This window comes from Schistocerca gregaria, chromosome X, assembly GCF_023897955.1.
Source record: "Schistocerca gregaria isolate iqSchGreg1 chromosome X, iqSchGreg1.2, whole genome shotgun sequence".
Lineage (NCBI taxonomy): Eukaryota > Metazoa > Arthropoda > Insecta > Orthoptera > Acrididae > Schistocerca > Schistocerca gregaria.
Genome location: NC_064931.1, coordinates 382,384,256 through 382,410,881, shown reverse-complemented (window position 1 = coordinate 382,410,881; position 26,626 = coordinate 382,384,256). Strand labels below are relative to the sequence as shown.

The following is a 26,626-nucleotide window of genomic DNA, read 5'->3' as shown; positions in this document are numbered from 1 at the left end:
AACAAATGTTTTAGTTAAAAAATTCTACGTGGCATCCACACAACAGCTTACATTTATTATACACTTTTTTGGTCGCTTGTAGTCACACTTATTTAAGTTTGTCATTTTCTCAGACAATGGATCTTGTCTGGGAGGCCCAAATTCCTTTGTGACTAACTTTTTCTGGTTATCTACTTTTCTATTAGCACTTAAATCAGATTCAACAGAGTTCATATTGATGCTATACACAAAATCAGATTCCAGCAAGGTAAACAACCAACTCCAAACACAAAATGCTATTTGCAGAAATGATTAAATTCATGTATTACTGTCTACCAACATGATCACTTGACTAGAATTGAAATGAGGCACTGAGAACCATAAAGGCCAAAAAGCACACCATTGTCCATCCCACATTTAACTGAATATTAAAGAAACCAGTGAGACAGATTTTTATGAATGTTCAGCATAAGATCAACAGATGTGAGAAGCATGAATAAATGCTACAGTCTCATAATTGACTATGATGTACTTTATGGTTTTTAGTGGCTCAAATGGATTACTGTACAACAAAATCCAAATCTTAATATATCTCATTCATAATCCCACAAAATAGATATTTCTGTCTGTATAACTATAACATGTACTGATATCCAGTCTATATAGTAAGTGAATTGGCATATCAGAAGTATGTGAAGTGAAAGGGGATAATAGTCTGCTTCAGTGTGCTACCATCTGGTGGCGATGACATAAATTTGTAGTTAAGAGGTAGGGGCTAGCAGACCGCACTGTGAACTATGCACTTTGTTTATCAAATCCATTCATATTTGGCCCATACAGCAGTTATGTCACATCAGTCGCACATGTGCAAAAGCTCCTTAAAGTGTGCTTGTTGCTCTGATGCAAGTTTCATGGAGTGTAGAGAAGTAACAAAGAAGTACTGACCTTTAGATTTAGCACCATATATTTCAGATTACCACATCTACATTATGTTTAACAGCATTCAAAGAAAAATAACTAATTACTCCAAAAGGTGTTAAAAGATAAGTTGTTCAAGTGTTCTTGTTTTCTTACACAACAGCTGCCACTGGATATTGTTTCTGGGCACAAGGAAGCAACTTAGCCCAGCATTGTGAGGTGGTTGCTGGCCTGCATTGCCTTTGTGTAATTTTATGTCACACAGTATTTATGCAAGATATTTGCTATTGTATTTCATGTGAGCAATGGTCGCTGTTTGAGCGGTTGGTTGGAAAACCAGGGACTCAATATGCATTTTCTATTCACTCATTCAGGTCTGAAAGTTACCTATCTCATCATTTTTCTTGTGATTAAATAATTTCATGAGCATTAATATGAATAAAGGAATATTTTTCTGCCTTTTGTAAATGTACAGCCATTTAGAGTTGTGGTCCATTTGAAGGGCAGTTGTATGTAAAACAAAAGACTTTGCTTCCTTTTTCTGCTCAATATACAACAGATGTGGCAGTAGAAGGATGATTTTGAGAGTTCTATCCATATTACAAATTTATACACAGTGTTATTGAAGAAATACAACATCGATTTTCAATGCAACATAATAAGCCAATCACTTGAAATGACATCAAGTACATGGCCACCATTTTCCTTCGCACACATGTCAAGTCTTTTATAGAAGTTAGGCATCATATCCTCCTGGACTGGCATTGGAATTTGATTAAATTTTTCCTGAATTTGATCCTTCAGTTCTTGTATAGCTTGTGGTGAGTCACACCGGAAGACCTGTGATTTCAAATGACATGAAAGGAAGAAATCACATGGTGATAGGTCAGGGGATCTTAGAGGCTAGGAAATGTCCCCATTCTTGGATATGAGATGACCAGGAGGAACGTCCTGCAGTACATTTATGGGATGTTGTGAGGTATAGTATGTGGCCCATTTTGTAGGAAGATCCTGTTTGCAGTTCCAGGAAGACCCGCTACCTGCCACACTAGGGAATGGTCCTACATGTGACTTCAAGATTTAATTTTTACAATAGCAGCATTTCCATAACTCTCTTAAAAAAAACAACAAAGGAAAAAAGGATGCTTTGATTCCATAACCGGATATGCTATGCCCCACTACCACAGACTTTTCATGCGATGAGTATCTAAAGTCTTGTTCGTTAACGAAGCCTAACACATAAAAATTGGCTTCATAAGTCATGATCAGATTTTTGCACAGGCCTGGATTGTTGACCATGAGCTCCGACAAATCCCAGCAAAGAGTAGTCTCTCTGGGAGGTCATCTGCATTCAATTTTTACACTATCTGAATTTTGTTTAGGTGGTATGCATTTCGATATATCAAGTTGCAGCACATACTTGCATGCAGAAGCCCAGGACTTCAGGTGGAGGTTTCTGTTACACTTGTAACATTTTCTTCACATGTGTTTTGCAGCTCCACCTCTGATTTGCACCATATACCCAATTTACTCAAAGTTCTGTGCCCATACTTTAATAGCATGTGCCAGCAGGACTCAGGTATGACAAGTAAAATTGTAATGAGCACAAAATATGCACTGCATGGCTATGCAACTGACTTTGTTTTTGTAATACTCCTTCCTGGAAACATTGCACTGTTCACCAGTCCACCACCTCTTCTCTACTGAACATTGCTTTCAGGTTCAACAGCAAAGGTCTGTTGTCCGGCTGACACCATTCCCATTTTCTTATTCCTAACAACATAATGTGCTATTTCCAGGGTTGCCATATCACCTGTTTCACTACTGGGTCTGCTATGTGCCTACTCAATATTCATACAAGTTGTGTCACTTACAACATTATTTTTCACAACTCAGGCATTTATTCAAATTCGCACATGTACTCACTTAAGGACTTCATTTGCGAGAGAATTATGTTCAGTTTCATTACATTTTAAGATGAAAGAGAGTAAATTGCATTCAGCAGAGATGATACTTTTTTTAAATGAAATCTGCAGCTAAGACTTTAAGTGTGTGTTGCAGTTAAGCTTCACAGAACATGTTTGCAATGAATAAGATATTGATATGTAGCTACTACACAAACTCATTTCAGTTTATTAGGTGTCTTAGGTACAGAGTGCAAATCCATTTGCACTGAATTGATCACAACTATAAGAAGTGATTCAATTAACACAGATAGGGAATAGCTACAGCTGATATATATACAAAAAAATTATGTTGTCAATGCATCTTGTGTTATGTTAAATCCCCCATTCAATGTTCCATTGCACTATAAGAAGTGTATAAAGTTAGTCAGATCACATTTTTTTCAATCATGGGCAATATTTCACACAAAAAGGAAGGTTTTCAGTGCATTGAAACTAGAGTCATTGTACAGAGTGTATCAAAAAGAATCATCCAATTTGGCACAACTATATATGTGAAACTAATAAACATTTACAATGAATTTTGTTTTTGATGAACAGGAAACTCAAGAAGTTTTTTCATACCTTTTCATAGGTGTTCAATATGCCCCCCTTCAGATGCATGGCATATATCAATGTGGTACTGAAATGTTCCCACATTGCAGTGACCAGGTCTAGAGTTAAATCTTCCACAGTTGCTTTTGTATGATATCTCAGTTGATTCATTGTTGTTAGTAATGGTTGCACATAAACAGAATGTTTTATAAACCCCCACAAGAAATAATCACATACAGTCAGGTCCAGTGACCTCAGAGGCCAGTAATGTAAGGCTGAATCATTTTATTCAGTATGACCATCCATCGTTCAGTAATCCTTTGATTTAAAAATTTCTACACTTCCAGATGCCAGTGTGGTGGTGCCCCATCCTGTTGGTAAATGAACTCATTTGAATCAGCCTCCAACTGTGGGAAACGAACGTTCTCAAGTATACTAAGACCATACACCTTTTTTCATGAAACTGCACCAAACACATTAAATTTTGGAGAGCCCCTCTCATGGTATACAACTTTATGTAGTTGTTTTGTATCCCATACTTCGACATATGACAGTTCACCTTTCCATTTAAACGCAATGTTGCCTTGTCACTAAACACAAAGCGCAGAAGAAAACTGTCATCCTCCACCTTGCCAAGAACAAAATTACAGAACTCCACCATTTGTTGCTTGCCACCTTCACGAAGAGCTTGCAGTATATGAATTTTGTATGGTTTCACGTGTAAATGTCAATGCAACGCACACCAGACAGACATCGGGGACATTTTGAGCTGTTGACCTGCATGACAAATGGATTTCTATGGACTCCTTGTGAAACTATGATGGAAGCATTTGACATCAATGTCAGACACTTGCGGATGGCCCAGCAATTTGCCTTTACACAAACAACCTGTTTCTCAGAATTTTTCATGCCATCATCTAAAGCTCTGTGCTGTAGGATGATCCATGCCATATGTAGTATGAAAGTCATGCTGAATAGTTATTACTGACCAGCACTGCACAAAATGTAGAACACTAAATGCTTTCTGTTGTCCAGGCACAATTTTTACTAGAACTGAAGTGGGCGCATACTGCTGCTACCTAGTGGGAACCATGTAGAACTTGAGAGTTTGCTCTTTCCAATAGTATGTTGTTCACACACCTATCTCAGATAACATGACAGTCATCAATTTTTAAAAATCAGATGATTCTTTCTGGTACACCACGTATAGTATGAAATCACAGATTAAAATTGAATTTAGTGACAGGTCTTCAAGTTTACAGCATACAACCAATGCTTGTGTACTGGATGCCTGCTCACATTGCTTTGAATGTTTTGAAATTTTGTGTAGCAGTGAATTCTGAAATAAAAACAGCTCCATGGTCAACTACTAAAAATGGAGAAACCAATTAATAATTAAATGATATTATAGTGGAGCCTACAATATTATTGAAATCTCTGCTTATGTGTGCTACAGAAAAACACTATAGTAATGAAAGAAGATTGTAAGACAACAACAAAAAGCAACTGTATGACGTAGTGAAAAATACTTAATATGAAACACAGCATATATATCTATAACTGTGAAGCTGCATAGGTAGTCAAGAAACAGTGGTAGGGAATTTACGTTTACACTGTATGAGCATGAGGCCTGGTGTATATGAATGCACTATTTGATAATATTAGGAATTAATTTACATTCATACACAACTGTTTCAGAGCTGCATTAAAATATGTGAATCAAGATGAAATAAAATCTGTCAAATTATTTTATAAAATACAACTTCACACCATGTCACACCAATTTCAAATTACAGTTACTACAGTCAGTAAAATCTACATTATACTTGAAAATTTAAAAAGAAATATTAGCATTTTATAAACTGCAAATATAATACATACCTGTTCCCATGGACATGACTTGCACAAAATGCAAAGCTGTAATGTATAAGTGTTGGATCTATCATTACATTTTTTTCCGCACGATCAAGAAGATCACCTAAGTAGCACAAGTGACGATAGCAGCCACGAACCCCATATCTTGCACAGTATTCATCCAATACAAAAACCTGACCAGGACTGAACCATCCCTGAAAGAAAACAAACTTTCAGTATTTGCACAAAAAAGTAGTCTTAACTGTTAACACTGATCCTAATTATGCCAGGCATATTTTGCCTAATTTGTATCTAGAATCCATTGTGGCTCTAAATACTTCAAATATTAAATATTTTAGTTCATTCATTACATACAAGCAGAAAGATATCAGCATAATTTCTTCATATTAGTGAAGAAGTTTCAGTTGAAAGTAGAACATTAAAAATGAGAGCAAATAAAATAGCAAAACTAGAACAGTGCTGAAAAGCCTACAACTTAAAAAATACAACTGAATACCATACATTAAGAATTTTATAAAATTTCTTCAACACAATGAAGAGTAAGAGAGAGAGAGAGAGATCTACTTGAAACAAATCTGCTTCCCTCCTAGTAGAATAATCAGCAAATATTTTTATCAATGATGTCAAACAAAGCACTTAGGCCAATGTCACAATGAAAGAACACCTAAATGCTATCAAAGTTTAGAATGTTGAGAGACATTTAATACAAATATTAGAGTTAACCCAATATTTTGCAAAGTTGTAGGAGGAGGATTTAATAAAGCATTCCTTCACTTTGTTTTTGTATATCCTGGAATTTTCACCTTCCCATCTGATGCCTTCTGGTAACATGTTCAATTAATTTGTCTTCTTGCTGTTGCCTCATAAAGAAGATTTTTGTAACTTTCTATGGCTGTAGTTTTGTTTTCATGACCTTTTTTTTGCATGTATTTCAACATTGGCAGTGAGCTGAATCACTGAGAACCTTATGATGTGCAACATATTTGCCCCGAATCATACGCAGTTAATTGTAAATAATGTATAAATCATCTTCATCAAACTCTCCTGTAAAAACTCAGCACGAGGAAATACTGACTGAGTCATTCATCACAAACCAGAGCTTGATTTATCACTTCAAACAAAGTATTTATTTAACTTACACTTTTACCATAATTACCACTGTGACTAGATTAACAGTCATCATAATATGTTATACAGAAACAGTCTAGTTTGATTGCTTCTTTGTGCTAGGACACCGCCTAAAAAGAAGGGGAAAGCACTCAAACGAGAAGGAAAAAACAAAACAGGACATCATGGTTTGAGAGTGTAGGTGACATTATTTCAGTGATTACAAAACTGTAGCAAATTTACAAAGAAATTGGCTATTGAGTCTTCTTATGAGTGTGACACTGTACCCCCTTTGGCATGGATGCATGCACTGATTTGGTTGTAAGGGTGTCATTAAGTCATTGTATCCTCTCTTGATACAAGCTGGCCTGCAATTGTTGTACCTGGGCCTTGATGTCCTTGGTAGTGGCACTAGGACTGAGTTGGTGTTTGTGCTGGTCCCACATGTGTTCTGCATCCTCTCTCAAGGCCAGTTGGCCTGAAATGGGACGGAGTTGATGTTTATGCAGGTCCTGCACATGTTCTATTAGTAACAGATCTGGGGATTTTAATGGCCAGGGAAGCACCTCAGCATCACACAGACAGTTTGCAGATACGTGTCATTTGCAGGAAAGCATTGTCCTGTTGGAAACGACACTATACAGCCACATGAGATGTAATACATGATGATAAAGGCTGTCTGTGATGTACTGTGGTGTCCTCAGATTTCCCTTAATCACTACCAGCCATGATCGGGAGCCATACTTGATGTCTCCCCACACCATGATGACAAGAGACCATTGTGTCCCACCAAAACACTGGAATACTGTGACATCTCACCAGCCATAATTGCCAGTCATGCTCATCCAGAATAGTGTAGAACCGTGATTCATTTTTAACACAACGTGATACCATTATCAGCAGACCATGCCTCCAGGCCACAGCACCACCCTCAATGCGGTTGTTTATATTTCGGAGTTAATAGCAGCTTACACATGGTATGTTTATTCCCTAATCAGCTGCTATGCCGGGATCTTATTACGTATTCTTGGATGGCAGGTGCTGGTGTGAAGGGGTTAAAATGTGTTTGGAGCACCATAGGACAATTGTCACTTGTGATGGTTAGACATGGTTAACTAGAAACTTAAAGATACTTATGCCTGCCCTCACATTCCCATACAGCCCAACATCAGGCCACTGTCTCTTTCAAATCATGCAAAAATCTTGAGACTGCATTATCTGATCACCCAGCCACACTGATCCCCATCATAAGGTCCTTCTCAAACTCTGGCAGTACTGATAACAGTGTCTCCCATAAGTAAGTGGCATCTCCATGGCACTGGCAGTGATAACTCAATGTTTGATGCAGTTCATGTCCCTTAGGTACACTACCAGGCCTTATAATAAAGCTAAACCATAAACACTAATGAATTCTGGTGGTCATTTTATCTGCCACAAAGACTGCTAATGATTTACATACGTGCCACTGGTATATATGTGTTGAAGATACACTGACATCCAACAGTGGTTTCTGTTCCACATTGGTTCCTAGGCTGTGTATACAGGGTGAAGCAAAAATGCCACCCTTGGATGCCAAAGTGTGATTTCTCATTTAGATTCAAGACAAAAGTTTATGCAGTGTAGTCACATTAGATGCATTTTGGAAACACATCTATGAAAATGAAGGGCTGTTAACACTGTGACATTGTGCAGCAAATTGGAATGTACAGGGGAATTGTGGCACCCCACACTAGTATACTAGCCACTGTAGCTCACTGAACAGACTGCTGGGACATCAATCCCACATACACGATGGAGCTATGGTTTGAAATCTCATCAGGTTCCATTTTTAGTTTTTAGATGTCTGTTCCCTAGTTCTTGTCATTTGTGAGCAGGACACCATTTTGTCACATGACAACAGCCTATCACATGACAGCACCATCCATTAAACTGCATTCACATGTCTGCTAACTACACAGTACCAACTGGTGCCATCAAGTTCATGTAGGGTGGCTTCCCAATGGAGTAAACAAACAATGAATATGTCAATATGCTTTTGGTGCTGGGTGCATCCAATAACTAGATTTCTGATTCTACTCATGTATATGCTGCATAGTACCATCAAAAATGCCATCCTGATGAGAAAGTTTTTCGCCACCTGGATCAATACCTTTGCGATACACGTAATCTTCATCCACAAGTAATGGACAGATGTCATACAAGGACTAGATATACTCCACAAAATGAGGATCTGATTCTTGAAACTGTTCACCCATGACCTCGGTAAAGTACCTGTAATATAGCAAGGCAGTTCTAGATACCTCAAATACTGGTTTCTGAAGTGATACAGAATGAAGAACTGCATCCATAACATTACATGGTAACTCAGCCCCAGGAGCCACAAGACCACATTCAACAAGTACAGTTTTGTGAATGGCTTCTGCACAAAGTGGAAGATAATAAACGTTATATAGACAAAGTGATATGACAAATTTAGCTTCACTTCTGAAGGTATTTTCAACTTCAACAACAGCCTTTACTGGCTGGAACACAACCCAAATGCACCACAGGATTGTGGCTTTCAAGCACACTTTGGCTTAATCCTGCACGCTAAAATCATGGGAGGGGTGCAACTGCAAGACAAGTTGACTGTGCCTCTATATAATACATTTCTTTGCAATACTACATTAAAAACGTTCCATTTGGTGTCTGATGAGATCTATGGATTCAGCATAATGGTGAACCACCACACTTTAGAATTAATGTGCATAACCATTTAAAATAAGAATTTCTAGGGAAACTGTTTGGTTGTTGAGGTCCAATGTTCTGGTCTCCACATTCTCCAGACTTTAATCCACCAGATATTTATTTGTGGGAACTCTTAAAGGAAGACCTAATAGACTGCATGCATGTCACTTTAGCAATGTTGGGGGCAGGTGTACTGCATCGGGTCCAGTGAAGTATGATCCTGTAAGTGACGAAGTGTTTGCAAATGCCAGTTGGTCACTATGAATATCTTCTCTAATGTGACTGTTTATTGTACATGTACATACCAGCACTGTGAAGGTAAAGCTTTATATTACATGTACAGAATGGAAGTATTTGTAGTATAAGGTGCAATCTAGTGTGGCCTACCTACTGTGTTTTTTTGAACCACATTACACTCATACAACGTTAATGTATCTACTATTCTTTTATACTGGCTTTATTTGTGGCTTGGACAAAACAGAGTGTTTGTTTGTGTTTGCAAGAAGCTCACATTATGTCTTTATGTTTAAGGGAAGGTAACAGTAACAGAAAGAAATATGCAAGATACTGTATTTTGGAGTGTAAATTGGATACAATTTGATGCTTTGACTGAAAAAAACAAGAAACAAAAAAAAGCTTGGTGCGAATGTGTCTCAAAACACCAACAAGACATCATATCCATTCCCCACATCATTACATTGTCTTGCTGGCCTAATGGGACAGCTCTGACATAGTGCAGAGTTCATGCTACCTGTTCTTGGCCAGGCTACAGTTACAGTGTTGCCAGGGCCTCAGTTTTTAAATCACATTTCTGTTAGACCTGTTGGTGGGAATATGTTTTTTCACTTACAGTTTTGTCTTGAATTGTGATGAGGAATCACATGCTGGCCACAGAGTGTTTCATTGTCTCTTCACCCTGTACAGCATGACTGCTTTCAAATATGCAAAGTATTCAGGGCACAGAACTTGTTGTATGGTTAACTAAAAACTAATGCAACAAATAAGGTGAAACATTTGAACCACCAAAACTAATCGAGTAGGACGTTATGCATAATCCTGGTGAAAGGATAACACCAAATAATAATAGACTATTGACATATTCAACAATGGACAGTAAACTGATAACTTCAATGAAGCAGATATAACAGTCAGAAGGTGAGACATATACCAAGAGTGGACATGAACAACAATTTTAAATTAGACAAAGACAACTATTAATCAAGTATAAGGAAACCCGAAGAAATATTAGGAAAGGAAACAAAGTGAAAGCAGGACAACACAGTAGCCTCAAAATATGAAAGAGACTAACTGGAAAAATAAGGATAGAAAATTTATAAAAAAAATTTAATATCCTGTTGCCACTGAGTTTATTACAGATGGAGCACAATACTGATTTGTGCACTGTCAGAGAAATAAATTGACCAAGGCCTACATTAGCACTTAAGCAGTCATACAGAGTGTTCAGAACACCCCAGTCATCCTTATCAATGGATTATTACACAATAGATAGGACTATAATGTCATGTTCTTTGGTACCTTTCTATGACATAATATGAAAGCTTTCAGTAACAATAGAATCTAAAATGGAAGCTCAAGTTCAAAGAAAACAAGCAAAAATGTATCTTGGGGTGTTGTTGGCCTTTTTATGTTGCAATGCTGGGAGAAAGTGTACAGTTGTGTTCCGTAGCCGCTGCTTGTATTTTGTTGCTCTGTGCTGTTAAAACAGCTATGGATCATTATGAAATAGAACAAGAAAGAGAGCAAAAGCTTCTGGAAGAGGTCTTAGATGAAACTGAAGGAGGAGAAGAGGAAGAGGAGGAAACAGACAGTTGTGAAGTTCTCTCTCATCACAGTGGCATGTAAACAGAGGGTGAGGACAACCTGGAACTGGAACCGAAAGTAAGTGCAGCAGATAATGAGAGCAAGCATTCTTTTTTTATTGGAAAGGATAAGGTTACAAAATGGATGAAAATTTGTCCTAGTTGTAACGTAAGAACTAGAAGTGTAGACACCATTATTCATCTCCCTGGTGTGAAAGCGATCGCAAAATCTGCAAAAACTGCTGAGGACTGTTTTTTGATAGTTAGAAATGACATAATAATTAGAATGATTACATCATGCACAAATATTTACATACAACACATTGCATCAAATTTCACAAGAGACTGCGATGCCAAGCCAACAAATCAGGAAGAAATCAACTCTCTTCTGGGTCTGTTGATATTGGCTGGGCATTATAGGGCAGAACACCAAAACCTGAAAGACTTATGGGACACAAATGGTTTTGGAATTGCAATATTTCATGAAACAATGAGTTTATGGCACTTTTGTTTCTTATTGTATTGTTTGAGATTAAATGATATTCGAGACAGACCACAGCATAGAGAACTTATCACCTAGCTGCGTTAAAAGAAGTGTTTTAACTATTTATGTCAAACTGTATCAGTAATTACACTGTGTCTGAATATACGACAGTTAATCAACAAGCAAGCCTATGGAATATGGTTTGAAAATTTTCACCTTACGTGACGCAAGAATGTGGTATACTTTGGGGATGGAAAATAAATGTTGGAAAACAGCCAGAGGGTCCCTTTGCACTGTCAAATTCACCTAAGGAGATAGTAAATAGACTTGTATGGCCTATTGAAGGCACAGGATGCAATGTCACACTAGACAACTGATTTTGTTCCATATCAACAGCTGAAGAGCTCCTGAAAAAGAAACTTACAGTAGAAGAAGCTATTAGAAAGAATAAGAGGGAGCTCCCTCCAGACTTCCTTTGCACGAGAGGTAGTGAACTTAGAAGCAGCCTTTTTGGATTCTGGAAGGATATCACCGTAGTTTCAAATGTGCCAAAGAAGGGAAAAACATTATTCTACTTTCATCTTTGCATCATGAGAGGGTCATTGACACTAATACTACAGAGGAAAGAAATCAGAAATTATAACAATGTACAATAAGACCAAAACAGGTGTGGACACAATAGATGTTATGTGTGACACTTATTCAACCTCAAGAAACGCTAGACGCTGGCCACTTGCCCTATTTTTGGGAAGACTTGACATTGCTTACATTAACACCTTCATCATATATGCAAATAATACCAATGAGAGGATTTCTTGAAGAATGTTTTTATGTGATGCTGGAAGGTCATTAGTAAATCCCATAGTGTGCAAGAGAGCAGCCACTCAATCCCTGCCTAAACAAGTTAGACAGAAAGCCACAAAAATGGCAGGAGCTGAAGACATCAACAATGCACCACCTTCTGAACAAAGAATACTTAAGCCCAGGTGCTGCACAGTTTGTCATCAGAGTAAAGATATAAAAGTTAAATCGCACTGTGCTCGATGTTTGAAAGATATGTGTGTAAAGCACATGAGAAATATGTGTGAAAAGTGTTATGATAATGCACCCCTTGCAGCCAGTGGTAGTGACTGATTTCATAAAATGTTTGTATGAGTTTACTGAACAAATGTTTAATTATATGTATAATGTCTTGTACCTGTAATACAGTATGAAGAATAACAGAAATAAATAATTAAACAAAATGTTGTAAGAAAATGGGAATTATTGTGTATGTTTCAAATAACACAAATTAATACTAAAGTAATATTAAATAAAACAATAATGTACCAGGAGATAACATTCTAAAGAGCCATTTGTGAAGTAAACATGTTCATATCAGTGATGTACTGCACAACTATGTCAGTTTTATTTGGGATGTTAGCAACACCCTGCGTGAATATTAATGTTATAAAAAGTCATGCGACCGCATAGGGTTAAGGAACAAGTTAATAATCAGGACAAAACGATTTAGAGACATGATGGAAAACATAAATATGTATGCCATCAAGCAGACTTGAGCTCATTATGTCATAAATAACATTATACTGTCTCAACATTTTCACCATTTTCTCAGTTGGAGATCCAATGGATTATTTAGATAAGTCACAGATACTGTGATATGATGTGTTGCGATGTGTGGCCACTGTCATAGCAGATAATGGAATGTACTTCAAACATCTGTTGTATGAGGGACTGTCAGCAATTTTCTATAGTTTCTCCATAATACAACTTCATTATTCTCACACTGTCTTCTGTGCATTCATGCATATGGTTGGTACCATTGAGTTGCATTCTGATAGTGATACCATAAACATGTTCACTTTGCTAGTAGTTTCCAACACTGGGGAACAATGATAAGTGATTAATTTTTTTTAATCAGATGGGGTTAAAAGGTTTGAAATTAATTTTAAACTTTCAGAAATATGGGAATAGAGCAGTATCACATAAAAGTGTTTGTTTATGGATCAAGATGGTTAAAAGTGGCCAGATGAGTGTGGCCCATGAAGAGGGAGCAGAACACCCATTGACTTCAACCGCATACCAAAAGGCTCAAATGTTTTTGCAGATAGGCCATTACCATCAATATTGCAGCATCATCATTGGACACCAGTCATGTTTCCACCTATCAGGTCATCTAGAATAAACTCAGCTTCAATAAAGTTTCCATGTGGTGGGAACCAAGATACCTTAATTATGAACTCAAGGTCAAACATGTTGATTTCTGTCAACACTGACTTGATCACTTCAATAGGGAAATATATAGCATGGAAAAAAACAAAAACATCAAAGAATCTGTCAATGGCACGAAAATGTATGATAACCATTTCTGGGATGCAAATGGGCCTATATGGGAGAGTACATGACAAAGGGAACAATTGTCAATGAATATTGTAACAGTGAATTCTTGGAGAATATGCTAAAGCCAATAACTGAAGGCAAACAGGAAGGGCTGTTGTCAAAGAAACGTTTGCTACCAAATGGCTACATCCACCTGCACATGGCTGAGACTTGTTTAATTTTTTTTTAATGGCAGTGTTGGGAGCTTTACTACCTCACCATACTTTATTAACAAATTTCTGTACTTACTTTAGTAGCCTGTTTACTTATGTTTTTTAAATTTTTTTAAATTGTTGTATTGCTATAAATTACTTTGATTGGCGTTAGTGGCATGTGTTAAAAGTTAGTTTATTGCCATACTGCTAGCTTCTGTGTTTTTTCATTTTTTTAACTGCATTATTGCTATAAATTATTTGATTGCTGTTAGCGGTGTGTTTTAAAAGGTTGCTTATTGCCATATTGCTAGCTTCTGTGTTTTTTTTTATTTTTTTTATTTTCTTAAGTTGTTGTATTGCTATAAATTACTTGATTGCCATTAGCAGCATGTTTAAAAGGCTGTTTATTGCCGTACTGCTAATTTCTGTAAGATACAAATAAAACATTTGTGAAAATCTCAACTCAACAGTAAACTACTAGAAATTTGGCTCCTTTTCCCAACTTGTGGTGTGGCTTGTAGTAACCATAACCACTGTGTGTGTCAGCTCTGGTAGCAGAGAATGGTTAGGGTCTCTTGGTCAGTTGCTTACTTTCGAGTTCGAGAAATTATTTAATTGTCTGATATCTTTGTGTGGCGCAAAAGTGGATTATTTTGTTCTGTTTCAGCGTCCTAGTAATTGTGGAACCGTGAAAGTGCCCTGGAATAAACTTGTTGAAGAGGGAACATTTGTTGTATGAATTGGCCATCCGCCAGCTGCCCGCGGAAGGAAGTGGGTCAGAGCTGGAAGCACATTTACAGTCTGCACTTTCGTCTCTGGTGGTCATCACACTGGAAGTGATTGGTAAGTGCAAGGTGGCAGCAAAATTCTTGGATGAGGCTGTTGATCATATCATATAGGTACTATATCCTTCATATTATATAGGTACTATTTCCTACTTAGAGGATGCTCAACCTAGTGGTAGGCAATTAGAGAGGGTGCGGGCGCAGTTAGCTCACCTCGGTAATCGGGTATGTGATTTAGGGTCAGTTGAATTAAGTGGCTCAGATAAGCAGTCGTGGGTGGGGTTTCAGGAGAGAATAAGTGCATTGCAACTTGATCTTGCTTGCTTTGAACTAAGAAAGGGACTCCATGAGGGAAGAGAGGAATTAGAGTTCTGCGATGGGATGAGTCATGAGGGTGGTTGTGACTCAGTGAGTGCTGGACAAGCGGCATATTCCAAGTTACCTAATCCAATCATGTATTTGTTTAAGGATATCAGGGAGTTACATATAGACCATCTTGAACAAGTAGAAGATTTCTTGTGGTTGTTGGTTCTGCTAGAACAGCATGCACAAGCATTTAGAGTTTCTCATCAGCTGATCTTGGGGCTCTTGTATCCATTAGCGGGAGATGAGTTAAGGCAATTTATCTTGCAAACAATGGAAGGAGGTTTGTCTTTAACTCAGTTAAGGCAGTGGGTCATTGATAAAAATTTAACCAGAGGACTCCAGCAACAGCTGGAGTGTAATTATATTTGACGTATGCAACAGAAGGACGAGGGGTTGCAACAGTATGTTGATAGAGTCACATTAGCGTCATCAGCATTGGTAGTAGGGATTCCGGAGGAAGAAGTGGTTTCGATAGTTTAAGAGGTATGTGAGCTGTGGATAAATCTGATTTCATCTTCAGTCAGCATCCTGTCAATTGGCAGAAGTTGTATGAGACAGTGGATAGTACCTCAGTATTGTCTCTTGAGAACCGGCTGCCCGATGAGGGTAGGTCAAAGTTATCTCAAACAGATCTACTGGAGACGGGGAATTTCCAGTGATGTGAATAAGCAGGAAGATTGACAATGTCTCACATGTGGAGGTGTAGGGCATTTTGTTAGGGAATGTAGTGTTCCTCAAATGCCGAGAGCTAACAGATGACACCAGGTTGTTGGTAAAAGAGCAACTCAGAGTTATCAGCCAGGTGTGCCCAAGTGACTGCTGCCCTGATCTCCTCATTGCCATATATTTGCTGTAGTGTGGGAGGTGAACCTGTCTGTGGGATGTTGGATTCCAGAAGTTCTATTTCCTTGTTGAATTTAGATTGGTACTTGGAGTTTGCACATATTACTCACCTTAGATCGATTCCATCCATAGCTCAGAGATGTCACTTGGCTGATGGGCAGCTGTTACCTCTGCAAGGATGGGTTCGTGGGGGTTTGTCCATGGGAGAATTTTCTTGGCCCATATGTTTTGCCTTGGTGAAAGGATTGTCAGATAACTTGATTCCTGGGTATGACTTTATTAACAAAACTCATTTGGTTTTGGATTGTGTGGGGCATACCTTTTTCTTTAAGTTTAAGCCTAAACTGAAGTTAGGTTTTTGTGAATGTAAGCAGCAGGTGCAATGTGCGGGTCCTAAGGCCTTGTTGGTCGAAGCAGGCAAGTTTGATCTGGGGCATCCCTCGGTGGAGAAGGCTTCTCATCTTCGTAGGTTGTTAGCTGATTTTCCCCAGCTTCTCTGTGATCGACTAGGAGTTACTAAAGTTCTTCAGTATAAGATTCGCCTTAGTGACCCGATTCCTGTTAGTCAAGCTCCTTATCCTATGTCACCACCTAAGGTCAAGGTTTTGAGGTCTAAAATATGTAAAATGCTCAAAGAGGGAGTCATTAGACCCTCGACTTCGCCCTACATGTCTCCGGTGTTCCTCGTGCCCAAGGATCAAGATGGGACTTCAGAGTTGTTGATTTTTGTCGCCTGAATAACAAGGTGGTGTTTGAGTCGGTTCCTCTTCCTGACCTTCATAATTCGTTCACTTGGTTTGCGGGTGCAAATTGGTTCACGGTCCTTGATTACCAAATTCCTCTAACAGAGGACTGTAAGCATGTTACCACCTTTTGTACAGATCGGAATCTGTTCAAATTTAATAGGGTTCTCTTTTTGGTCTCGCTACTGGGGCAGCTGTATTGACGCGTTTGTTGGACAATGTCTTAGGTGTTTTGAAGTTGGTTTGTGTGTATAACTTTTTAGATGACTTGATCATCTATAGTAAGTCATTTGAAGAACATCTTGAGCATATATAGCAGGTATTCATTAGGCTGCAGAGTGCCGGTTGACAGTCAAACCCGAAAAGGTCACCCTCGCTCGTCCACAGGTCTCGTTTTTGGGACACCTGATATCGGGCTGAAGTATACATATTGACCAGGACCATACTAAGGCCTTAAGAACACTACCACCCCCTAGAGATAAAAGGGGAATTGCCAAATTTATTGGCATGGCTAATTATTTTAGGCACTTTGTACTTCACTTCGCTCAATTGGTGGCACCCCTTAATGAACTTTGTCGGAAGGGAGTTAAGTTTGAATGGGGAACAGCACAGCAGGTGGCCTTTGACCAGATCAAAGAAGTTGTTGCCAATCCTCCAGTATTGGGCATTCCTGATTTTAGTAAGAGGTTTATTGTGCAAACTGATGCTTCTAACTCTGGGGTTTCTGCAGTTCTTCTCAAAGAAGGGGACAGGCAGAGGTAGCTGCTAGCATATGCGTCGCGCCGGTTAACAAATGCCGAACTCAAGTATTCAGTGTATGAGTGCAAGGTGTTGGCAGTCCTCTTTGCTTTAGTAAAGTATTGATTCTATTTGGGGCATCAACCCTTTGATCTTGAAACTGATAATCAGGCACTGAGTTGGGTTTTGGCTCGCCCTCGTAAAACAGGGAGAATCGCGAGGTGGGCTGTGCGAATTTCTGCCTTTCAATTTACTGTTAAACATATCAGGGGACCTGACAATATTGTGGCTGACATGCTAAGTTGGATGTTTGATAGGTCACCCAGTGTTGATCACAATCATGAGAGCGGAGAAGAGGATTTTAGTTGTATGGTGATGGGAGAGATTCCCCAGCTTTTCATCAATCTATGTACGCAACAGGGACAGGACCCTGACGTTAGAAGAAGGCTTAAAGTGGGCGAGGAGGTAGGCCCCATATTGTGAACGAAGGGGTTCTATGTAAAAATGGGGGAGACGGTCAGAAACTTAGAATTTGTTTACCAGCAACCATAGTACGACCAGTGTTTCAGTATTCTTATCAATCTGTTCTCGGGGAACATTTAGGCACCTATAAGACATTACAGAAAGTGAAATTTCTCAATTGGCCTCATATGGAGCAAGATATAAGACAGATGGTAGCACAGTGTCGGGAATGCTGTATTGCTAATGCTAGTAATGCATTGGGGCAAGGATTGCTCAGTTCGGAGAGTGAGGCTTACCCTAAGGACAAATTGTACATCGATTAGGTGGGTCCATTACCCCGGACTAAGCAGCGTAATCCAAATATTCTGGTAGTGATCAATGCCTTTTCTAGGTTTACTTGGCTTATACCGAGTCGAAATGTAAATGCTGTCACTACCATTGCTCATTTACTCAACATCTTCAGTGCATTCGGACCGCCTAAACAATTGGTTAGCTATAACGCCCCCACTTTTTGTTCGGCTCAGTTTAGAATGTTTACCTTTAAGAACAGGATAAAGCATATTACCACAACTCCATATTATCCTCAGGAATCTTTTGTGGAAAGCGTGAACTGCAATTTGAAATCCGCTCTTATTATTTACCTTCAGGATTCTCCTAGGAAGTGGGATTCAAATCTCTGGAGGATTGGTATTGCCTTTAACACCGCGTGTAATGAATCAATCAAGGCAACCCCTGCTTTTCTGATGTTTACTTTTCCTGTTAAGTCTCCCCTTAGTAATCTTTGGAAGATTCAAGCCTAATTCTGGGAGTTATTACTCCCCAGCATACTATAGAAAACTGGGGCAGGGCCAGGTGTAATATTCTCGCTGCTCATAACAGACAAGCCATTCGTTATAATTGGGGTCGGCGTCAGTTTCAGGGCAAGCCTCGTGATCAAGTTTATATTCGCAATTACCTGGGCAGAGACGCACGAGTCAACTGGTTGGGAAAATTGACTCGTCGTTTTATTGGGATGTGTACCATTGAGAGAAAATTGGGTCCAGTGAATCTCTTAGTTTGGGACAATCAAGCAGGAAAGCAGTATTGAGTTCATCTGAGTCAGGTTAAGCTGAGATGAACATTTCTCTAGTAGGATTTGGGAAGCTATGCTTCCAGTTTAAGAGGGGGAGGTTGAGCCGTGTATCGACTCATGTTACACCTTATGTTTAGATTGCATTGGTTTCACTTTTCTTCCCCTGACATGTTTGTTTGATATGTTGTCTGTCATTAAGTGGCTGCTTGGTTGTCTTTTTGCTCTGTTATTGATATCTGCATTTTTGCTTCCAGGAAACTGCTATGGAGGAAGTGAGATCTTTGACCAGTTGTAACCTCGTGTGGTGGCATGGAAGTAGGGGCATTGCGCGCAGAGAGAGTGTGGTGGACACGGGAGGGCAAGGTGGCTCTCCAGCATGAAGCAGGCATGGTCGGTTGTACCGAGTCCCACGTGATGTATGTCAGTTGTGTGTAACGAGCGGCTTGAGTTGACAGAAGAGCTCCACAAGTAGTTGCTGTTCATTTCGCCTTGGTGGGACATTAACAAGCTTCTTTAAATCCTCTGTTTCAACACTGGAGTTTAAAAGGAGACACCTAACATGAAGAAGCTGTCACTGCCCGTCAATGTTGCAGAGAAGATGTGAACTCTGGTGACAGTGCGTGTTGTCATGTGACAATTGGATTTACGGGCATATTTAAATTGGCCAGTATTCTGTCTAACCTGAGCATCCCTGAGTGGGTGATTTGTGGACACCTTACACGGGTCCGTCATATTTGTTATGTTCTAATGATATTCCAGGATACTTTTGTTTAAAAATGTTTTTTAAATTCCTCCAAGTTTGTAAATTCCTTTTATTGCCCTTAATCATGTGTTTGCTGAGACTTGTTTAATTTTTTTTAATGGGAGTGTTGGGAGCTTTACTACCTCACCATACTTTATTAACAAAGTTCTGTACTTACTGTTTACTAATTTTTTTAAATTTTTTTTAAATGGTTGTATTGCTATAAATTACTTTGATTGGCTTTAGCGTCGTGTGTTAAAAGTTAGTTTATTGCCATACTGCTAGCTTCTGTGTTTTTAAAATTTTTTTAACTGTATTATTGCTATAAATTATTTGATTGCTGTTAGCAGTGAGTTTTAAAAGGTTGCTTATTGCCATATTGCTAGCTTCTGTGTTTTTATTTTTTTTAAGTTGTTGTATAGCTATAAATCACTTGACTGCCGATAGCGGCGTGTTTAAAAGGCTGTTTATTGGGGTACTGCTAGTTTCTGTAAGATATGAATAAAACATTTGTGAAAATCTCAACTCGACAGTAAACTACTAGAAATTTGGCCCCGATTCCCAACTTGTGGCGTGGCATGTAGTAACCGTAATCACTGTGTGTGTGTTGTTTATAATTATGTGAAGCCACTTGTCAGACAAAATATTGTTAAGAATTTATGCTATTGTTCTGCAGGGTATCACGCGAAGCAACTGATAGACAACATTCTGATTCCACATTATATAATAAGCTGCAGACTGGCTAATAAATATAGCAAAGTTCTTCAGCTGTTTCTGGAACTTCCACAGAAGTTGTCAATGAAAGTACTTAATCCATACAACTATGGTTTGGTCGGAATGCAGTCTGTTCAACAGGAGTCTTTCAAATATCTTGACATACATGCTGTTATACAGCAGTCTTTCAATTAATTTGTATTCATACTCAAAAGGGTTATAGGACAATAACTTTGAGGTTTATTTTTGGTTTACCAGATTTTAATTTCTAATTATCTTTGTCTGTTTCATAAATTGTAGAATGGATTCTGCTTGTAGAATGTTGGTGATAAATTGTACTAACTTCGGGATGTATAGTATCAAAGCCTTGAACTGTACCTCATTTAATGCTTTGTAAAGCTGTTAAAATGTCTTCTGGAGTGGTTGAAAGAGAATATAGACTATGAGGTGAACCTTCTGCTATCATTGTTCTCAGTTATTTTTTCACTTCTAAGGAGTGAGGTCAGGAAATAGATGGTTTACATACTGAGATGATGAGTGCTGCTACTGAATTTGATTTTTTGAGGTAATTCTTGCATGTTGTTTGGTTTTAACCACTCAAATAGTGTAAACAGGCTATTCTGCTTGACTATCTGAAGGCAAGTTTTTCAGCAATTTCCAGACATTTCTGGCAGTGCATAGTGTAAAGACTATGCAGAATCCCTTCTGGTATCTCTTGGTCTCCAGCTGAAAGAAAGTCTACATAAGGTTTGACACTGATCTGAGGCCATCCAGGGATATGTCCTTTCTGGTAACCTCTGGGAATAAACTTTCTCGCTATACTCAATACTGCACCCACAAATGTTCCATGGCTATTACTCATGAGGGCAATTCATCCCAAAATTTTATCAAGGTTTTTAGAGAAGTCAGACCAGTTTGCTTTCTGAAAGTTCTAGCCTGCGTGGGCAGTGGGATTTCACAGTGGGATCTACAAGGTTGCTCCCAATATCACTGGATGGTGCTGACTGTGTGGAAAGTCAGACAGATCTCTCAGTATGATTGCTAATGGCTTAAGAGCATTGTCTGAAGGTACAAAATACAGACCAGGATCATACTGCTGCATCAATGCAGCTTATGTGGATCAGTCTTTGGCACAAACAATTAAGTGGAGATCATGTTCTTCTGGCCACCACCCATGTAAATAGCTGGTTGGGGTGAGTATGAAGGACTTGAGACGACCATTGAAGCAACAGCAAAACCCATTGTGTAAAAATAACACTACATAAACTTTTCTCAATAAATCCACCAAACTAGTAAAAAGATAGACTACAGCTTTGTCTTATAATATCAACATTGTGTTGTAAAATATTTTATTCATATAAATTAACATCTATTTACATGGTCTGAAAGTCAGTGGGCAATGCAAATCAAAAGGTATTTTGCACCATTGTTCGCAATTTCCTATCTTGTTCCCCTCACATAGAGTGTGACATGGTCTCGCGGTTCTAGGCGCGCAGTCCGGAACCGTGCGACTGCTACGGTCGTAGGTTTGAATCCTGCCTCGGGCATGGATGTGTGTGATGTCCTTAGGTTAGTTAGGTTTAAGTAGTTCTAAGTTCTAGGGGACTAATGACCACAGCAGTTGAGTCCCATAGTGCTCAGAGCCATTTGAACCATTTGAATAATGTGACAACAAATAAATTCATTTATATGTCTGTACAAGCTCTAATCTCCCTATTGCCCTTCATTTTTATTTAAAGCTCTTATGCCAGATAAATATGTTATTCAATGGAATCATTCTACAGTCTATGACATGTTCTGGTTCTGCAAATATCCTCAATTGTGTTTTGCAGAAAGGTGATGTTCTTGCCTCCAAGGATTCCTAGTAAGTTACAAAAGCACATCTGTAATGCTCTTGTAGTCCCCAATGAATTTTCATTCTGCAGTGTAATATCTGCTGATTTGAAACTTCTTGGCAGACTATAACTGTGTGCCAGAATGGGACTCAAATCTGTGACCTTTGAATTTCATAGGAAAGTGCTCTGTCAACTGAGCTATCCAAGCATGACCCACAACCTATCCTCAAACTTGCTGATGAAGGGTAAGGGTCCCAGTTTCAAATTCTGGTCCAACAGACACAGTTTTATTCTTGTACTGATCATGCCACCCAGTATATAACAAGGGTAAAAGAAAAGACCCACAAAATTACAGACTAATATCTAAACATCGGTTTGCTGCAGAATTCTAGAAAATATTCTGAGTTAGAATATAATAAATTTCCTAGGGGCCAAAAAGCTTTTGTCCATGAATCAGCACCATTTTAGGAAGCATTACTCATGTGAAACTCAGCTTGCCCTTTCCTCAGGCAATATACTCTGAACTATGGATGAAGGGCAGGAGGCAGATTCCATATTTCTAGATTTCTGAAAAGCATTTTACACAGTTCCTCATTGCAGACTGTTAACAGAAGTATTAGCATATAGAATAGATTTCCAGGTATGTGAGTATCTTGAAGACTTCTTACGTAATATAACGCAGTGTGCAGTCCTCACTGGTGAGTGTTCATCAGAGACAAGGGTATCATCAGAGAGCCCAGGAAAGTGTGATGCGACTGATTTAATTTTTTTAATATATAAATGATATGACAGATAGGGTGAGAAGCAATCTGCAGTTTTTATCTGATGGTGCTGTGATGCACAGGAAGGTGTTGGAGATGAATGACTATAGGATGATTCAAGATGACTTGAAAAAATTTCCAGTTAGTGTGATGAATGGCAGCTGGCTATAAATGTAGAAAAATGTCAGTTAATGTGGCTGAGTAGGAAAACCAAACTTGTACTGTTCAGATACCAAATTGGTAATGTTCACAAAATCATGTCATTTAAATATCTCAGCAACATGTTGCAAAACAATATGAGATGGAATGAGCATGTGAGGATTGTGGTAGGGTTGGCAAACAGTAGACTTTGGTTATTTGGAAGGATTTTAGGAAAGTGTCATTTATCTGCAAAGGAATGGTCCTGCTGCTACCTACATACATTTCATGTAAGGACCACAAAGATAAGATATGAGAAATTAGAGCTCATATGGAGGCATACAGACAGTAGTTTTTCCCTTGTTATAGTTGAGAGTGGAACAGGAAAGGAAATGATTAGTGGTGCTACAGGGTACCATCCACCACAGACCGTTCAGTGCCCTGCAGAGTATGTATGTAGATGTAGATGCAGATGTAGAACTCTTCCTGCAGCACTCTTTTGAACTGCTTGAGTATCTTCCTTGGATATGACATGGTGGGGATCCCAAATTTCATGTTGTACTCAAGCATGGGTTATGCGAGTCATCCTGTACATGGTATTCCTAGTAGGTGTGACACACTTCACTTGAAGTCTCCCAATGAACTACAGTCAACAATTCACTTTCCCTACAACTGCCAAAATGTGGTATTTCCATTTTATGTTATTTTGAAACAAGTGAAATAGTCATGTAGAATACCATTAATGCTGTATTCAAACATTACAAACACATTTCTCCTGCTCATGTGTATTGAATACATCAAACCACACTGAAAACTGGTTACCATTACCTATATAAAATACAAATTTTGAAAACTAGTTACCATGAACTGTATGAAATAGAAATTATGTGCCCTACAACCACTGAGAGACATCAGTTTACCATACACAAAAGCATCTTCAGCAAACAGTGTCAGATTGCTGCCCAACATATCTGACAGATTAAACAGTACAACAGATTTTATCTTTGTGTCTAGCTGTGAGATGAAAGTGTGTGTTCTTTAATAAATCTCATATACTGATTGTGAAAATGAAATTAGAAATGTTTCATCATGTACCACTATGTTTGACGAACTTGGAAATGACTCAGTAACAATACAGGAGGAATCTGTAGTTGATTAATATACAGATAATGTAACAAAAGAGTGTTTGTAATACAAAACATAAAAAAAGAAAATAGTATGGGAAAGCTGAATAAACTTGAAATATACTAACAAGTTAGAACCCTTTCCTGTAAATTTTCCATTTGTGGGTGGACAGTGAAACTTCTTGCTGGAGGGTCTAGCAGTAATCTGCAAAAATGGTTGGTGACATCTTCCTTTATATTGTATTTCCATGGCAACAATATCTTGGTGAAATTGCTCACCATGTCTGTCACTCACGTCCCCAAGATTAGGTGGGAAGAAATCCAAATGGGAATGAAGGGAAGATAATTTGCCTTGTAACAGTCCAGCATGTGTTCCATTTCAGACATTCTCAGACATTATGTTTCCCAAGAAATTGCTACACACATCTTTAAAAGCAACCCAAGCTGACTTCTCCATATCAGGCAGAAACTGTTCAAAGATACTACCTTTCATCAAGTCATGGATCTGGAGTCCAATGAAATTTCCTTTGTTAACTTTTGCAGTACTATTTGCAGGAAATTTAGATAGTAAAAATTAAATCTTTGACAATCTTGGGCCATTTCTTTTACAAAATTCTTCATAAAGCCCAATATCAGAAGGAGTAGTGGTAGCAGTATACTGTCTTTGTGAAAAAGGGATTCATGTGACATATTTTTTTCGCCAGGACTGAAAATTTTTCTCAAAATTTACTCTTTAGCTACATATTGGTCTTTCCTTGTCCTGCTATACCAGTGATACAAGAAACAGCAATATTTTGTGTAACCAGTCTACATTCCCAGAAGAAGTTCCAAATCTCATGTTCTCACAGGTTTCCTTTAACTGAACAGAATGGGCCACTGGTATTGAAGGTTTCCCATTTCCATTTCGTAAGAGAGCAGCTTTGAGACTACACTTTGAGGAAACTATAAACAGGTGTGATTCTGGATTGTGAATCATCCCAAAGTTTGTAAGAGCCCATTTATGTCATTACAATATGCCAAACTCTCTGCTATTGAGAAGAAAGCAGAAAGAGCAAGTTGTCATTCATGCAATGCAATACTAGTGTTTGGTTGTGACAGGTTCTTTTCTTGAAGATGAGACCCAAGTAATTCTGTCAGTACTATCATCTGTTTCATCTTACAGTGTGCATTCCATTGGTTGTTTTAGAACTGGGAGAAAATCAGAATGCAGAACTGGTTGAAAAGCAGATTCCAAATTTGGATTACAAACTGTGTTTTTTTATTTACTTGATATTCCTTTTACTTTTGTTAAACAGAAGTAGTAATCTATTATGTGGTCTCTAGATTTCCTACACAGCTGTGGTACAAGAAATGGCATAGATGGGTGGGTTCCAGACAACCAGCCTCTTAAATTGGAGGAGAAATGTGACCAATAGTTCTGTGGTGCCCAACACTTATTCTCATCTACTTTTGATTCAAAATACAACTCATATGTCTTTTTGATGATTCATGAAATGGAATGTCTTTGAGACATAGTTGTAAACTCACCACACACATAACAGAAAAGATTTGGTGAATAAGTATATTTCCAAGACATTGATGAATATGAGAAAATGTGAACATACACAACCAATATTCTTCACATTAGCCAATATATACATGTCAAGAATCGATACTGTGTGATCTTATAGAGGAATAGTCAATGATCGATAGTCAATTGACTGATGCATCTGCAACTTCCCTCTATCTACACCAAGTCGTCATCTTGTCCTCCACTCTCTTTTCCCACCAGTAGGTAATAATATTCCAAAAATAACAGATTGTGATAAGCACCAAAAAAACATAAATAACATAACCGAGTGCAGATAAAACTTCATTTCCAGAAGAAAATTTAGATGATAGCAAACAATCATATTCACCGTTGTCATTGGGGCACTGAACTATGTAACAACTACATATTTTTGTTCTGTGACAAATTTCATTGTCAGACTGTGTTATCGCTGAACATGGAGAACAAGTGCAGTACTATCACTCATTGTTGGGGTCACACTTGCTGGGGCCCTCTGATAAACAGTCACCTTCAAGGACAACATATTGGAGTACATCATTTAAAAAACTTTCAAGCCAGCTGCCTGTGTACAGTAGTATAATAACTTTGTTAGTATGTGATTTTGAGGTGTCAATAGTACGTATAACCTGGAAAACACTTATTTCTATGACTCAAATTTACTGTCACAGTGTAAAAGTTAATATTCCTTCAAAAGTAAGATGATAAGTTTTCTGCTGGGAAAATTAAGAACCAATTTTAGATTTTCAGTGTCTCATGTATTCATTGACTGGTGGGGTGGGTGATAAAGAGGCCAAGCAATTTGCAAGTATCCA

At 38.3% G+C, this 26,626-nt stretch overlaps 1 protein-coding gene across 1 annotated transcript in view; it reads right to left on the bottom strand.

The window, feature by feature from the left end:
• LOC126297751 (calcium-dependent secretion activator-like) overlaps positions 1 to 26,626 on the bottom strand; it is a 1,391,877-nt gene that overhangs the window by 486,252 nt on the left and 878,999 nt on the right. The window contains exon 18 of the mRNA XM_049988921.1: positions 5,277 to 5,464. Coding sequence (XP_049844878.1) covers positions 5,277 to 5,464 — 188 coding nt within the window. The remainder of the gene's footprint in view (positions 1 to 5,276; positions 5,465 to 26,626) is intronic.